This window comes from Saccoglossus kowalevskii, chromosome 11 (genome assembly GCF_978046115.1).
Source record: "Saccoglossus kowalevskii chromosome 11, keSacKowa6.1, whole genome shotgun sequence".
Lineage (NCBI taxonomy): Eukaryota > Metazoa > Hemichordata > Enteropneusta > Harrimaniidae > Saccoglossus > Saccoglossus kowalevskii.
This window is the reverse complement of record NC_140651.1, coordinates 15,853,099-15,868,152: the sequence shown is the minus strand read 5'-3', so window position 1 is coordinate 15,868,152 and position 15,054 is coordinate 15,853,099. Positions and strand designations below refer to the sequence as shown.

Below are 15,054 nucleotides of genomic sequence, written 5' to 3'. Positions count from 1 at the left end.
AGCCACAATTGAAAAAGCAAAACGCGTTCCAACGAAGTACAAGGAATCCAATAGTGAACAAGACAAGTCAAATATCTACTCATATGTTGTCAGAATGATTCCATTTTGGTTTTGGTGAAAAGAAATAACGCAATATCTCAATCAGAGATCTTATACAGTAGAGACACCTGATGGCATCTACCGATGCTAACCAGACAGATAACCTACTTAGATATTTCAGCCTTATATCTCTACTTTTATGAGTGTGACTTGTTTCAGTCTCAGCTATTTACAAGCATTGTTAAAACCCCCACAGAAAACAATCTGTACTCCATTAAGTCATTCTTTGAAACGAAAGAATGTTACATTATGTTAGTTTTCTCTTTATACTGTGCCGCACTACAAATGGTACACTTATAGTCAAAATGTCCAGACTTAAATTTTGGTAATCGTCAATTAAATGCATTTTATCTGGTTCATCAGTATGACTTGTATTCCTGCAATATCTAGGCATCCATTTGTCCATCCTATTCCATTACTACTTGACCTTTATTGGTCAGTCATTCCTTATTGTGGGAATCAATAACATTGAAATACAAACTAATGTTTTGTTTAAATTTACGCCTGTAAATTTAGTTTTCATTTAAAAATAGATGAATTTAATTAATTTATCAAACTCACCGGTATTATAGTACAAACAATCAACATTCCCCCAATCTTTCAAGACGTCATTCAAAACTAAGTATTAATGGTGTGCCATTTTATATTCCTAACCTATAAATGTATTTATCACACCTGTTAGCCAAATCAAAATCCAAGATCTGCAGTAGCACTGCACTGTATAACGGGATTGTATGGTAACTACAGTAACCACAAAATACAACGAATTACACAAATGTCAGCAACTTTCTAACAACAAGGTTCATTCCCACTAAAACAGGTGTAGCAGTGATTTACATGAAACATTTAGAAATCGAATGCATAGGGTAATTTCTGAATAGTTCAAAACACGCTACACTAATTTCCGACTATATTGATGCACTTGCAATCACAGAGTTATGGCTGAAAACCAGTGGCGATGAACCAATAATTAACAAAGTTACACCAGCTGGATACACATACCGTCATTTTCCGCACGTGAAATCATCTGGTGGAGGGATTGCATTTATATTTAAGTCTAGTATTACAGTCACCACCTGGAAGCCGCTACAGAATGTTACTACCTTTGAAGCTGTTGAAGTCACTCTGCGTTACCATGGCACTACTTTTAAAGTTATTACTGTGTATCGTCCACCTCCCAACGCAAAGAACAAATTCACTGTCTCTAAATTCCTCAAAGAATTTGGAGATCTTCTTGAAACTTCATCTACATACACTGGCAATATATCTATTATTGAGGACTTCAATTGTCACTGGGCAAATGGATTATCTGATCCCAATACTCGGACTCATGTAACTTAAAGCAGTGGGTGAACACTTCAACACACACCCATGGTCACACACTTGATCTGGTCTTCACAAACCCTGACCTAATCCTCAATGTCACTGTTGACACTGTTTATATTTCAGATCATTTTCCAATCCATATACAAGTCTTACTACCTAAACCTCCATTAGTTCAAAAGGAAATTAAATATCGTCGCATTGCAGATATTGTTGTGGAAGATTTTGAATGTGACATTAAGGATACTCTAAACCCTAGTCAACCTTCAGCAGATGTGAATGTGGCTATTTCTCATTACAACTCGTGCCTCAGGAAACATGCATGCACCACAATGTAAACTTCTTATCAATGTGCGCCCTAATGCAGATTGGTATACAACGGACATAATGGTAGCTAAGAAAACACACAGACTCCATGAAAGGAAGTTGAGCACTACGAAACTGAAAATTCACAAGCAAATTTACCATACCCATTGTTGTAAAGTTAGCAAACTTATTCAAGATGCTAAATCTAAGTACTATTCAGATATAATTGAAGAGAATGCTTACAATCGAAAAGCACTATTTCAGTTATCATCTAATCTAACCACTGATAAAACATCACCACTGACAACTCCTTCTTCACTCAATCAACTCACAGAAACATTTAGTGAATACTTCACAAAGAAAATCACCAATATTCGGCATAGTTTGGATTTAGACAGACAGGGTGATAATAATCCAGTCATTTCTACATTAAATGCTACATGTACATCTGGACGACTTCCAGCCTACTACACAGGAACTCAAGAATCATTAAGCAATCACAATCTAAATCATGTTTCCTCGACCAAATTCCCATATATTTATTCAAGAAAGTTCAATCACAGATACTATCACATACATACCCTGGCTCATGTATCTCATCAATCTATCTTTCCAATAAGGACTTGTACGCTAATCTGAAGTCTGCAGTTGTCATGCCTCTGCTCAAAAAGAAAAACACTTGATCAGCAATTACCGACCCATCTTTAACCTACCCTTCCTTTCAAAAGTTCTGGAAAAAGTCGTCGCCAAGAGACTAAATGACCATCTTGCTAGGAACTCTCTTCTGGAACCTCTCCAGTCCACATATAGGAAATTTCACAGCACTGAGACAGCACTCATCAAGGTCCACAATGACATATCAATGTGTACTGATGCAGGACAATATGTTATCCTTGTCCTCCTAGACCTGTCTGCTGCCTTTGACACGATTGACCGTGACATCCTTTTTGCAGGGCTGGCAGATATGGGCATATGTGATCTCGCCTGGCAATGGCTAGCTTTATATCTCACTGACAGACATCAGTCAATTGCCAATAATGGTCATTCATCTAAAGAAACAACCCTCCAATATGGAGTTCCCATATCTGTCTTAAACTCATTCACTCTATTATAACCCCTAATTTAAAACTGGGTTACGGCAATGCTTCAGCGGGTTCAAAACTGTGCTGCCCGTCTAATTTCACGTACAAACAAATTTGATCATATCACTCCTGTTCTTCGTAAATTACATTGGCTGCCAGTTCACTATAGGATACACTTTAAAATTTTACTACTCACGTACACCACCCAACATATCGGACCTAATTTACAAAAAACAAAACCAGAGAACCCTTTTCTCAAGTAAGAAACATACACTTGTCATACCTAGAACTCATCTCAAGAATTATGGTCACTCGCCCATTTCTCACCATCTTTATGGAATCAATTACCAAATGACATTTGTTCTGCTCCAAATCTTCAAAACCAAACTCAAAACTTACCTGTTTCAGCAAGCCTATATGTGAAACTAAGCGTCATTTAACATGTGTAGGGACATCCAAATGCGTAAGGCTATTGGAAACCAAAAAAATAAAGGAATGGGATAGCTATAATTGGATAAATTCGGCATATGAAAACACCATAATCAATGATTTTTTTCAGTGGCTGTGTGACTTTGTGTCTGACACATTCATATGCAAATGACTAATCTGTGAAACAAACAGGGGCGAAGACAAACCACTCAAATGTTTGGAAACACTCATTGTGTGTCAGATAGCTACTGATAACACATCCTAACATTGCTTTGTCTTGAGTTTATCTTTGAAACTTATAGGCACACAGATTAAACCTGTGTTGTGATTTTGGAAAACACTACTGAGGCTGCCTTGCTTCCCTTCAGAAAATCTACATTTTAACCAACTTACATGACATTCTATGTTATGTTGACTTTATCACATGAAAGTTTATAGTGCATTTCATCAATTAATAAATAAACGTGAAAATCGTAATTTTCAACACAAATAATAGTCTCGCTACCTTAAATGGTATCAAATGGTACTGTCTAATCCGTAACCACTATCTCGGTTTTGTCCGCCGTGTTTGCAGATCGAATGTAGCAATACACGGACAAAAACACCTGGCAAAATAAGTTGCAGATGCTTATTTTATTTTTAAATTTCGCTCGTTTTTTTAACACTACCAAATTCGATCAGTACCCCGGCTTTCATTTAAATTCAAATATATATTATGGTGACTGGCTCAAAAGCTTAACACTGTTCACATCAATATGACACGCGCATGCCTTGAATCATTTACAAGAGAAATGGTGATGGTTGTAGAACCATAACTGCCTCACCTCAAAGATTGTTATGTAATACAGGGGAATGTGAAGGGAAATGTATTGTAATGTTACCTCTGTGTAATTTACAATATATATGCATTAACCTTCACTGTGAAGGAAAATATGAGAGTTGACTTAAATGACTGGTAAAAGCAAGGCTGGTCAAATTCTGCAAAATAGTAGTTAGAATTTCCAGATACGCAATCGACACATTGTGAGATATCAAAATATGGATGATAAACAGCAAGTGATATTTCCAGAGATGTAGTTGGAATTGAAGCAAAGGAGTGACCATTTAATCCATGAAACATACTCACACATATCCGTACATATCATCCTGTCTAATTGTGTGTGGGCAAAGCTGGCATGCACACAATCGGAAAAATATGTTATTACTGTAAATAATTATGAACAATACAAACTGATAATAAAAACTATAAACAATTAATAAGGAAAATATGTGCTTTGCTATGCAGTCTCCAGAAAATTATTACAAGTCCCAGAAGTGCATACGAGTCGTCAACACGTACAGTTTGGTGACAGAACCCAAATGAGAAGTCTGGAGTCACGGCGAATACTCTCTCCCGAGTCACCCCTCTAAAAACGTCATTACTGTGCCAATGACATTGAACTTTGCTCTTCCATAAAGCAGCAGTTTCCATCTTCAAATAATCAAAATAAACTTGATACCCTGGCGAAGCATGTCTATTGTTTCACAACGACTGTCCCAGGGGATTTTCGTCTTTCCAATTTCTCAAAGATAAACGTCCCAGGGTTGTTTTGTGTACTAGAAGGACATGTTTATTGGCAGCATTTCTTGTATTAATTTCCATTGCACAAAAAAAGAAAAAGCAAATACTTAGTTACTGAAGCACAGAATTTGCATGATTTTTTCTCCCCGGCCATTCACGCAAACTGCAAACGAAGTCTTTTACCTCATCCATAGTTGTTGACACTTTTCAACCGCCTTGATGGATGTATTGTGACGTATTTTGACGCCGGATTCTGACCTTGCGTTCCGGCTACATGTACTGCCCTTTCATACCAGCAATCTCCCAACATATCTACAAATAACCTCGCTCTCAGGAGCTGAAAAATCAGTCACGCGCCAAGTAGCGCTTGTTTTTTATGTTCATTTCAGAAATGTACACGCTCTCTTTACACGCTCCCATCTTATATTACTCATCTGATTACTCAGAACAATAACAAATGACGTAAACAATATAAGACAATTTATGATTGACGCGATCAGTATATAAACTAAATATATATATATTACCAATTGAAAATTAAGATACCAAAAAATACCCTCAGAGCAAAGATTTTGCACACAGTGTTCTGATCAGTTTGTTGGTGATGAAGTGCATGCTTTTTTTGACTGAATACTGGATGAAATTGTAAAGGCACATAGCAACTTTTTGAATACTCTATCATTGTACAATGATAATATTTTAAAATTACCAAAGAAGATATGTTTGAGCATATTATGGGAATAAAAGATTCATTGCCAACAGTCTAGGAAAGTTTATCAACATAATTTTACCTTATAGTTGTTAGCGTTATCTGTTTTTGTTTTGTTTTTTTATATTCTGTATTTCGTGTTATTGTATTTTTTTGCGTATGATTATTGACCATGGTTAATGTATTTTCATGTCTTTTACCTCATCCATAGTTGTTGACACTTTGCAACCGCCTTGATGGATGTATTGTGACGTATTATGACCCCGGATTCTGACCTTGCGTTCGGGCTACATGTACTGCCCTTTCATACCAGTTCAATTTCCTTTCATTATTACATCCAAATGTCATGATATTTAATAATTTAAACCAACCTTTATTTCACAGTCACTTTAGTTTTCAATTTTCTAAAATTATTTTACTTATCAAAAGACTTTTCACTCCCATCATGCAATCTCCCATAGTACTTCCGCAGACACAGCGGCGATCGCCAACTTATCTACAAATAACCTCGCGCTCAGGAGCTGAGGAATGAATGCAGTGGTTGTGACGTATTGTTTATTTATTATGAAATGCTAGCTGATTGGATGATGTTGAACAAGCTTATCAATATTAATGAAAACGGATGATGGCACAATACATACATTTCCTGTGTTGGTTGAATTGTATGTCAACTGCCATCCAGATTTATACTGCCATTTGAGTTTATAAATATTTATGTTTATAAATAGTTTTTAAATACCCGGGTCAATACCTGTCACTGTATCGTGTGTGTAACCTTGGCATTTAGCTAATGCACTAATATGCAAGACCAATGGAGGTGACTAGGTATATATTCGCTGCGTATGGTTTAACTATAATTATTGGGCTCTCCGAAGAAAGTTTGTTTACTTTACTGGTCAGCTTTGATGGTTTCAGGTGGGATTATTTGGACAAAGTGGAAACGCCTTATTTCGATCAATTGATCTCTGACGGGGTCACAGTTCCGGAAGGAATCGTGAGCTCATTCATGACTAGCTCGTTTCCGAATCATTTTACGATTGCGACGGGCATGTGGGAAGAAAGCCATGGCATCGTAGCTAACCACATGTATGACCCTATTCTCGGCGAACATTTCGATAAAGACAACAGAGAAACAAAATGGTGGGACACGGGGGCCGAACCGATATGGGTGACCAATCAATTACAAGGAGGTCGGAGTGGTGTTTACTACTGGGCAGGCAGTGAAACAGAAATTAAAGGAGTTTTACCGAGCCATTACAAGAAGTATAGTGACACGACTCCATTTATGGAGCGCATTGATGAGATTATCGAATGGTTCACAGAATCAAATCCTATTAACGTAGGTTTGCTATATTTTAATGAGCCAGACCACAGTGGACATCAATATGGCCCGGAAGCGCCAGAAATGTTCGACGTCATCCGTATGTGTGACAACACGACAGGTTATCTGATACAGAGACTGAAAGAAGCTAACCTGTATGATAAAATCAATATTATTATTACCAGTGATCACGGAATGACGACATTGGACACCGAAATACGAGTTATAGTGCTGCAAGACTACGTAAATTTGAATTTGTTTGAGATCGTTGATGGAAGACAGGTGGTATCAGTTAGACCGTATAATAGTAAGTCGTCTATGAAATGTAAAACAACGTAGATAATTCCAGTGTGTTTCATAAGTAGTGGATGTTCCGCTCACTACTAGATTCCGCGAGAAACCCTGACAACAGTTGCCAGGTCAAGCTTTGGTTCAAAATGGCGTCCTACCATAACGCTGTGTGTTGTTTGTTGTCCCAATTTCCACGCTTGCGTTCCGTTTTTTTTTTATCGCTGATCGGTCTAGCTTATTACGTTTGTAAGGCTCAAGAGCCTTTTACGTAAATTTGGTGTTTCAACATACATGTATGTAAAAACAATCGGATTTTGATAAATGGCAATACTAGAACTTCTCAATAGAAACTAAATGAATATTGGCGTGCGATTTAAGGAAAACTTCTTATAAATTAATAGCAGGCTTCTACTTTCTTACTTGAATATTACTGGGTTTTGTAAGTGGTGGGCAAATTTATGATAAGCAATATTCCGAGGCGTTGAGTAAAGTTTCTCACAAACATCGACAAGAAATGGCAAACGTAAACATTGAGAAAAATGTTCAAATTTGCTCACTAAGTCCGACAGGAGCTCAAACATAGAAAATGATTTCAACAAATCAAGTCGAGATCTCGCCAAAATAAGTAAAACATAAAATAATACATCTGTTACGTAATTTTTTGTCGGCGATTTTGGCAAGTAAAGCGTTACTAAACCGTTTACTGTTTTGCTCACCAAAATGCATTTTCTCTTTGCTCACAATTTATCATTGTTAGTAACTATGGGCTTGTTTTCTTCTTCTTTTTCCTTTCTAAGACAGAGACATTGATATTATATACCACGCATTGTACAACAAACATCCTAATTTGACCGTTTATAAAAAAGAAGATATACCAGAACATTTTCATTATCGAAACAATCCACGTATCATGCCTATTCTATTGGTTGCGAGTGAAGGCTGGAGCATTGCATCAAACAAACATCTCAAAGGTAATGTGTAATTATGCTTGGATAAAATATTAGATGTAGAATTATTCGGCGTATCAAACTATGACGTTGTCAACTTGAAATTAATGTTTTTCAACGATGTAGCTAATTTTCAAAATTTCTAATTATATAACAGTTCATCACGAGAAACTACTCCACTGAAACTGTAATTTATAATGCTTCTTACGTTTGTGAGAGCGATTTCCCATTCCCGTACAAAAAAAAAACATGGCGTCGCCTGGATGTCTCCCATGGGTGTTATAACCTTGTGTTGCGTTTAAAGACCGTAAGCAAAAGCTGACTTTTTTAAACAATATTGTTTATATATATATATATATATATAATGATAATAATAATAATAATAGTAATACTATTTTTTTCATACATTTTATTCATATTTTTCATGATAAAGGTGGCCACGGCTATGACAATCGCTATAAATCTATGCGTGCGTTCTTCATAGCTCATGGACCAGCGTTCAAAAGTAACTTTACTTCCAAGCCATTCAATAACGTTGATGTCTACCCGTTGATCTGCCATATTATGAATCTTCAACCTGGACCTCACAATGGTAGTTTAAGTGCGGTGAATCATATACTGACTTCGAGTCATTCGTTTGTGTACTTGTCTGGTCACTTAGGTACGTATAACCATTGGTGCATGATATAACATCATTTTATTTGCATTTTTATTTGAGACCCGTCGGACATGATTGTTTTACATTCATGGTACGTACCTTTAATTAACATAAGCTTTAGGTCAGCAAGATCAATGCTGTTTCCAAGCTTTGTCTAGATTTTGTATCATAAAAATGAATACGGTAACAACATTTTGCCACTGATTTTTATCACACAAATCGATATTGAAACAACATCCTCCCACGACCAAACAATTCAAAAAAATGAATAAATCACCGATATCCACAATAGTATGCTCGTAATAGTCTGTGGGAGAGGGGTGTTATCCCAGCAAGATAAGTGTCCGATTGCGTCATTCTGATTGGGTAAGAGCGTGTTTTAATTATGCAAGTTATGTCGGTCCTCATAATGTAATTTGGCGGACGGAACTATTCGGCGTCTGCTTATTTTTAAAAACTATGGCGATTTTACACACATCCACACTGCCGAATGAATGAACCTCGCAAATCCGAAATACGGGTGCGAATTTGTTCCGCCGCTCAGTGTATGTGTACATGTTGTATGCTAGTTCCAGGGCCAATTTTTTTATTTTTCTACCGTTGCAAAGAACGTGTCAGTACTGTATCATGGTGTTTGATGCTTTAAAGTTAATATAATATAATGGCAATTAACCACCGCCGAATACATATATACCACTCGATTTAGCACAATCCACACCATATTACACATGAGCAATTGTGTAATCCGTCACGGTCACGGTGAATTTTGCGAAATCTCATGATATACCCGCTTTCGGCGTTGGCCAATTGCTTCAATAATTATGACGTCGAAACTAATCATCAGTCAATCAATTGTTTTTGTGACAAATGTGTGAAATTATTCTCAGAACAATTTATATTATGTTTTCTCTTTCTTATAGCCATCATCATTGTTTGTTCAATTGCATTGATTAGTGTCATATTGTTAGCACCCGTGTATCTATGGAAACATTTCAAAGGTCACCATTCCGGTTCTATCAACTTAAAACTGGATGACGATGTGCCACTTTTACCCGGAAAAGACAGCCAGACAGTGGAATCTACAGTGCCAGGACATAGACTGTCCGATACACTACGACAAGTGGATGTGGACAACACAGAATTATAGTTGAACCGCAGTTCCATTATCTCCAACTGTGTCAAAATTGTGAAACCTGGACATAAGCGTTGATAATATTGAGTATGCTACACTAGAGCCATTTTGTTGTGTATGTAGTCCGATCTAAAATCTCTATCCCTATTGTATGTCGGGATAATTAATGCGGGAGGGTCGTCACCTGCGCACGCGCGGAAATTGAGTCCCAACTGACGATAACAACACACGCTAAAAAACGCAAAGGCTCGGGAGTAGACGCTTGTTTCTAGTGACACGCTATGGACATCTGACGCATGCGCAGGTGACGACTCCCCCGCTTTAACGGCAAACCAGATTTGAAGCCAATCCTATTCAGCAACTAAGTCTAATGTAATCAATATGGAGATTGCGTACTCCCTGGAATTGTGACATCATGTATGATGACTGGGTTGAACTGACGTCACCATGGCGATATATTGCATGACGGGAAGTTTACGCACAACACAAGTTTTGATAAGGCCACTATATATGGTAATTAAACAACGTGCATAACATGGGGAGGTATATATTGAATAAAAATTCAAATATAATATAATAAAATAGTTCATATAAGTTATTCTATGACCGGTTGAATAATAAAAATGACGTTGAACTAACTCGTCAATATTAATGAAAACTCATTCCAGGACTTGTCAATTTAATTGTAGATGCCATTTTGATTTATAGAAATTAATATTTAACGTCCTCAGAATTTCATTCATTGTGTGAACTTGAGACAGGTATACGTCCGCTGTATATAGTTTAGTTATTATTTGGCTCTCTGCCGCCTATGAAGAGAGTTTGTTTACTAGTACTTTACTGGTCTGCTTTGACGGCTTCAGGTGGGATTATTTGGAGAAAAGTAGAGACACCTTATTTTGATCAATTGGTCTATGACGGTGTCACAGTTCCAAAATGAATCGTGAGCTCATTCATAACAAATACGAAAGCGAATCATTTTACGACTGCGACGGGGATGTGGGAAGAAAACCATCATGGCACCGTAGCTAACCACATGTACGACCCGATTCTAGGCGAACATTTCGGAGCGGGTTGATGGGATTATCGAATGGTTAACAGAACTAAATCCTATTAATTTAGGTTTGCTATATTTAAATGAACAAGACCACAGTGGACATCAATATGGCCTGGAAGCACCAGAATTGTGGCAACACGACAGGTTATCTGATACAGAGACTGGAAGAAGCAAACCTATATGATAAAATCAATATTATTAATAAGAAATGACGACATTGGTTGTAGTGTTGGAAAATTTGAATCTGTTTGACAACGTTGATAGAACACCTGTGGTATCAGATAGACTGTATGATAGTAAGTCGTCAATGATGATATACGAGTTTAGGGTAGTATAATTTGAGGTTATTATGACGGCTTAATTATCGTGTTATTAATCCTTTAGTTACGTCAGATACCAGGGAGTGTTACGTTAGCCAACCCTTCACCGAACAAAGACACACACACAGATCTAGAATTTCTGTCAAATTCTCGTCATGGAGCCACGTGGGGACTGTCCCAGACTACTTTATTCGCCTTTCAAAAACCATCGCACCTTACATGGAAGTTCAAGATCTTGAGGCGTGGCTTCCACACATTCTACTCATGTAGCCAATCACACGAAGTATTTAACACGTCATATATCAATTATTAATTGCTCCCTATATTACAAGACTACACATACCAAACGGTCTGGTTGGCGACGTTTATATCTGTAATTAGTTCCAATCACTGACTAGAGTTCCGTCCAGGACCTTTTATAAACCTAAATGATGACAGGTTATGGGAAAGTGTTGAATGATGTCATCCAGCCACTCACTAGAAACCAGTTATCAAGTCGTATCAGTGACCGGTCTCTAGACACATGGAAACAAATTACGACATTATTACGAGGATACCGAAAAGTATGCATGGACTATAAAGTACCGGTAATAATTTGTTAAATATTTGCTGTTCCATGTTAAACCGGGTATCACAAACATCAAATAAACTTTAAAAAGATAATGAGTATTCCAAAATCCACACTTAAAATTGCAAAATAGTCATCGATACTGACAAACAATGGAGGAATACAGTGCGAATACCATTGCAGCATGATCATGATCCTACAATTATTTCAACATTTGAATATATATTGTAATATATAAACCTTCATAATTCGTCTTCTCATACATTCTTTTCATCCTGTAGACGACAAAGTTGACCACGTCTGCGACAATCGCTATAAATTTATACGTGCGTTCTTCATCTCATGGACCAGCGTTCAAAAGTAACTTCAAATCCGAACCATTCAATAGCGTCGAAGTCTAACCAATGATGTGCCATATTACGAGTCTTAAACCTGACCTAAACAATGGTAGTTTAAATTCAGTGAATAATATGCTGACTTCGAGCCTTTCGTCTTTGTACAGATCTCGTCGGATAGGCAAGTTTAGATAGGCAGTGTTAGAAATTGACAATTTCAGGTCAGAAAGATCAATAAAGTCCTAAGCTTTTTTTATCATGTAAATCGTTATGGTAACATCATTCTACCACTGATTTTTATCATGCAAATCCCTATGGCAACAGCATTGTGCCACAACAACAACAACAAAAAAATCCAATATCCACAATATTTTTATTTTAAAACTGTTTTTACCCAAAACTTGTAAATTAACGAAAATATTATAAATAGAACATCAATCACATCGTCCTTGGTGCATTTATCTGTAAATTATAGATGAAAACTATGCAAACTAAAGCCTAACAAAACCACGTTTTTCCTCTAAAAAGTTCTCGGTAAGTTTTTTCAACTTTTCTTAGCTGTTTAGTGGCTGTGTTATTTTTTGTGTCACTTGGGATGGCAATTCTCTTTATTCGGACTTCAAACTAGACTCGGTGCCAGTCCCTAGCCACTGTGACTGTGGCGTATACTTACCTAATACCGCCGAGAGCAGTAGAGCAAACAGAAACAATAACTACATACCAATGACGTTATGAAGAAGACATATCCCATGAATAATATTTTAAGTTACAATTATTAATGGAACTCAATTATTATGAAACGCCGCAAGCACTTAATTGTATTTTCGGCCCCGATTATTCAAGAAATGCTAAATACGCATATGATTACGTATTTGTATGATAGTCGTCTCAAAATCAAAGCTTGGGATATTGGGGTTTTCGTCTGGCCCATTAAAACACAGATTTTTACTGTATTTTCTTCTTTTTTTTTAAATTTTGAATGCCCTTGCGAAATATTCGCCCAAGATTTGACGTTTTCGTAGAAATACATTGGGAGCAAGTATATACAGGAATTTCATCAATGCAGTATATCCACTAATGTGTAGGAGACTTTACCGTAAAGGTTACATAAACTTGGAGAGCTGTAAAACACAACAACGCGGTAGAGATCGGAGCTTAATTAAGCAGTTGCGCGCCCTACTAGCATTTACAATATTGGTAGGATACTGAAACCGAGGCCGGAATGTCCCTGATTGGTTGAAAGTTAAATTGTAGATGCTACGTTCGCACTATACTTTGTTACACTGGAAAACGTTGTACGTCAACAGTACGTATATTTACAGACAAGGTTTCAGAGCAAAGAATATATGTATATATATATTTCAAAAATATAATAATCTGATAAACACGACATTTAACAAAAACAATTAAATACGATAATGAATGTTTCGAAGACAAGAATGAAGCAACCCAAAAGTCAATGACCGACATCGAGTTCCAGATAGCCCAATGTTCATCGTGTAATAATGCCAAAACTGCCCTTGAGTGAGTTCCGAGTTCGACCCAGTCTTCTTCATTTCGACTTCGTCTTGCTGTGATCTCGTTTAAAAGTACTATAACAACTTATGGGAACAGAGATGTATATGGTCCTGACTTATTGGTCCGGAAGCACTCATCTTCGCCAGCCAAGGACCATTTATTCAGCCGAAGCCTCAACATTAACCCTTGGCAGATTTCACCACGATTTACTGTATGTCGCACGCCCTCGTACGATTATAAGATTCACTTGGGCTCATTTGCATTATCCAATCAGAACTCATGATAAAACCGACACATTACTTGGTAAAATTAACAATTTGGAATATAGAAATCAACGTGTTGTGAGCTTTTTGCTCTGTGAACGAGTTTACTGTCTATCAAAGGAAAGCGCTTAGTGCTGTATCTGAGGGAAATGATGTGTTTGTTGCAACGAAACCGGAAAGGGAAAGTCGATATGTTATCAGTTTCGAAAGTTTTGTGAGTTTACTAAAACACATTCCATCGTCTTGTTTCACTTGCCCACAAACAATTTTCAACGTTGGAATAACAAATTTTGGAAACGTGTCAACGAATATAGACCTTCTCAGGTGCAGTCAACGAGTAAATTTTCAAAAATATTTGGTATTTATGTTTGATCAACAGTAACTTAATTTATGAACATTATTAAGGCTTAATTTAATTTGGAGGGGAAAGGTCAATCTGTTCGCAACTCCCCTCCCTCTCAACCAAATTAAATTGCCCTCCCACTGTTTTTTGCTCCCACTGCCCTCTCCCCACTCAGTTTTTGTTCCCCGCTGCCTTCTCCCCACTTGGTTTTGCTCCCACTGCCCTTTCCCTTCTCAGTTTTTGTTCCCCACTGCCCTCTCCCCACTCATTTTTTTTGCCTGCCCTCTGGACGCACAGTTGTATCTACTCTCTCCCACCCAGTTCATACTGTCTTAATATTCCCCTCTCAATAGTTTCTGCTACCTTCTCACTATCATTTCCCAGAGAAGAAGTTAATTGGTCACCAGCTCCAATCCTTAAACCCATGTGAATTAAATTTAACGTTTTTTTTATAGCAGGCGAATTTAAAGATAATATAATACCTATATTTTCCATGAAATGACAAAATGCCATGACCCATTTCACCGGCAACACTCTTTATTAAGAGAGTTGTACCCAAGTTTAAATTTTGCACTTCTGAAAAATACAATGTACAATCAGTGATTTTGCCCTTACCCGCTCAATCTAAAAATGGAACTTGCCTGCCCTCTGAATAAAAATCTTCTCCTACTGGAATTCCCCTGAGAAACCCTATTTTTAATTCCCTCCCACTGAAGATGTTTTATTTTGCCTGCCCGCTAAAAATCCCTTGCGAACACATTTTTTCACGAACAGCTCCGTTGACTGCACCTG

The 15,054-nt window shown here is 37.2% G+C and overlaps 1 protein-coding gene across 1 annotated transcript; it reads left to right on the top strand.

Annotated features, from left to right (window-relative positions):
- Positions 1–6,320: 6,320 nt before the first annotated feature.
- LOC100377467 (ectonucleotide pyrophosphatase/phosphodiesterase family member 5-like) lies at positions 6,321–9,873 on the top strand. Its single transcript, XM_085505223.1, has 4 exons — positions 6,321–7,137; positions 7,919–8,092; positions 8,502–8,729; positions 9,647–9,873. The coding sequence occupies exons 1-4, from the start codon at positions 6,321–6,323 to the stop codon at positions 9,871–9,873; spliced, it is 1,446 nt and encodes a 481-aa protein (XP_085361349.1).
- The last annotated feature ends 5,181 nt before the right edge of the window (positions 9,874–15,054 follow it).

Coding starts and splice junctions, on each gene's coding strand:
- LOC100377467 (XM_085505223.1), top strand. CDS start 6,321: ATGGAGGTGACTAGGTATATATTCGCTGCGTATGGTTTAACTATAATT. Junction 8,093..8,501: donor ATCAAACAAACATCTCAAAG/GTAATGTGTAAT, acceptor TTCATGATAAAG/GTGGCCACGGCTATGACAAT. Junction 8,730..9,646: donor GTACTTGTCTGGTCACTTAG/GTACGTATAACC, acceptor TCTTTCTTATAG/CCATCATCATTGTTTGTTCA.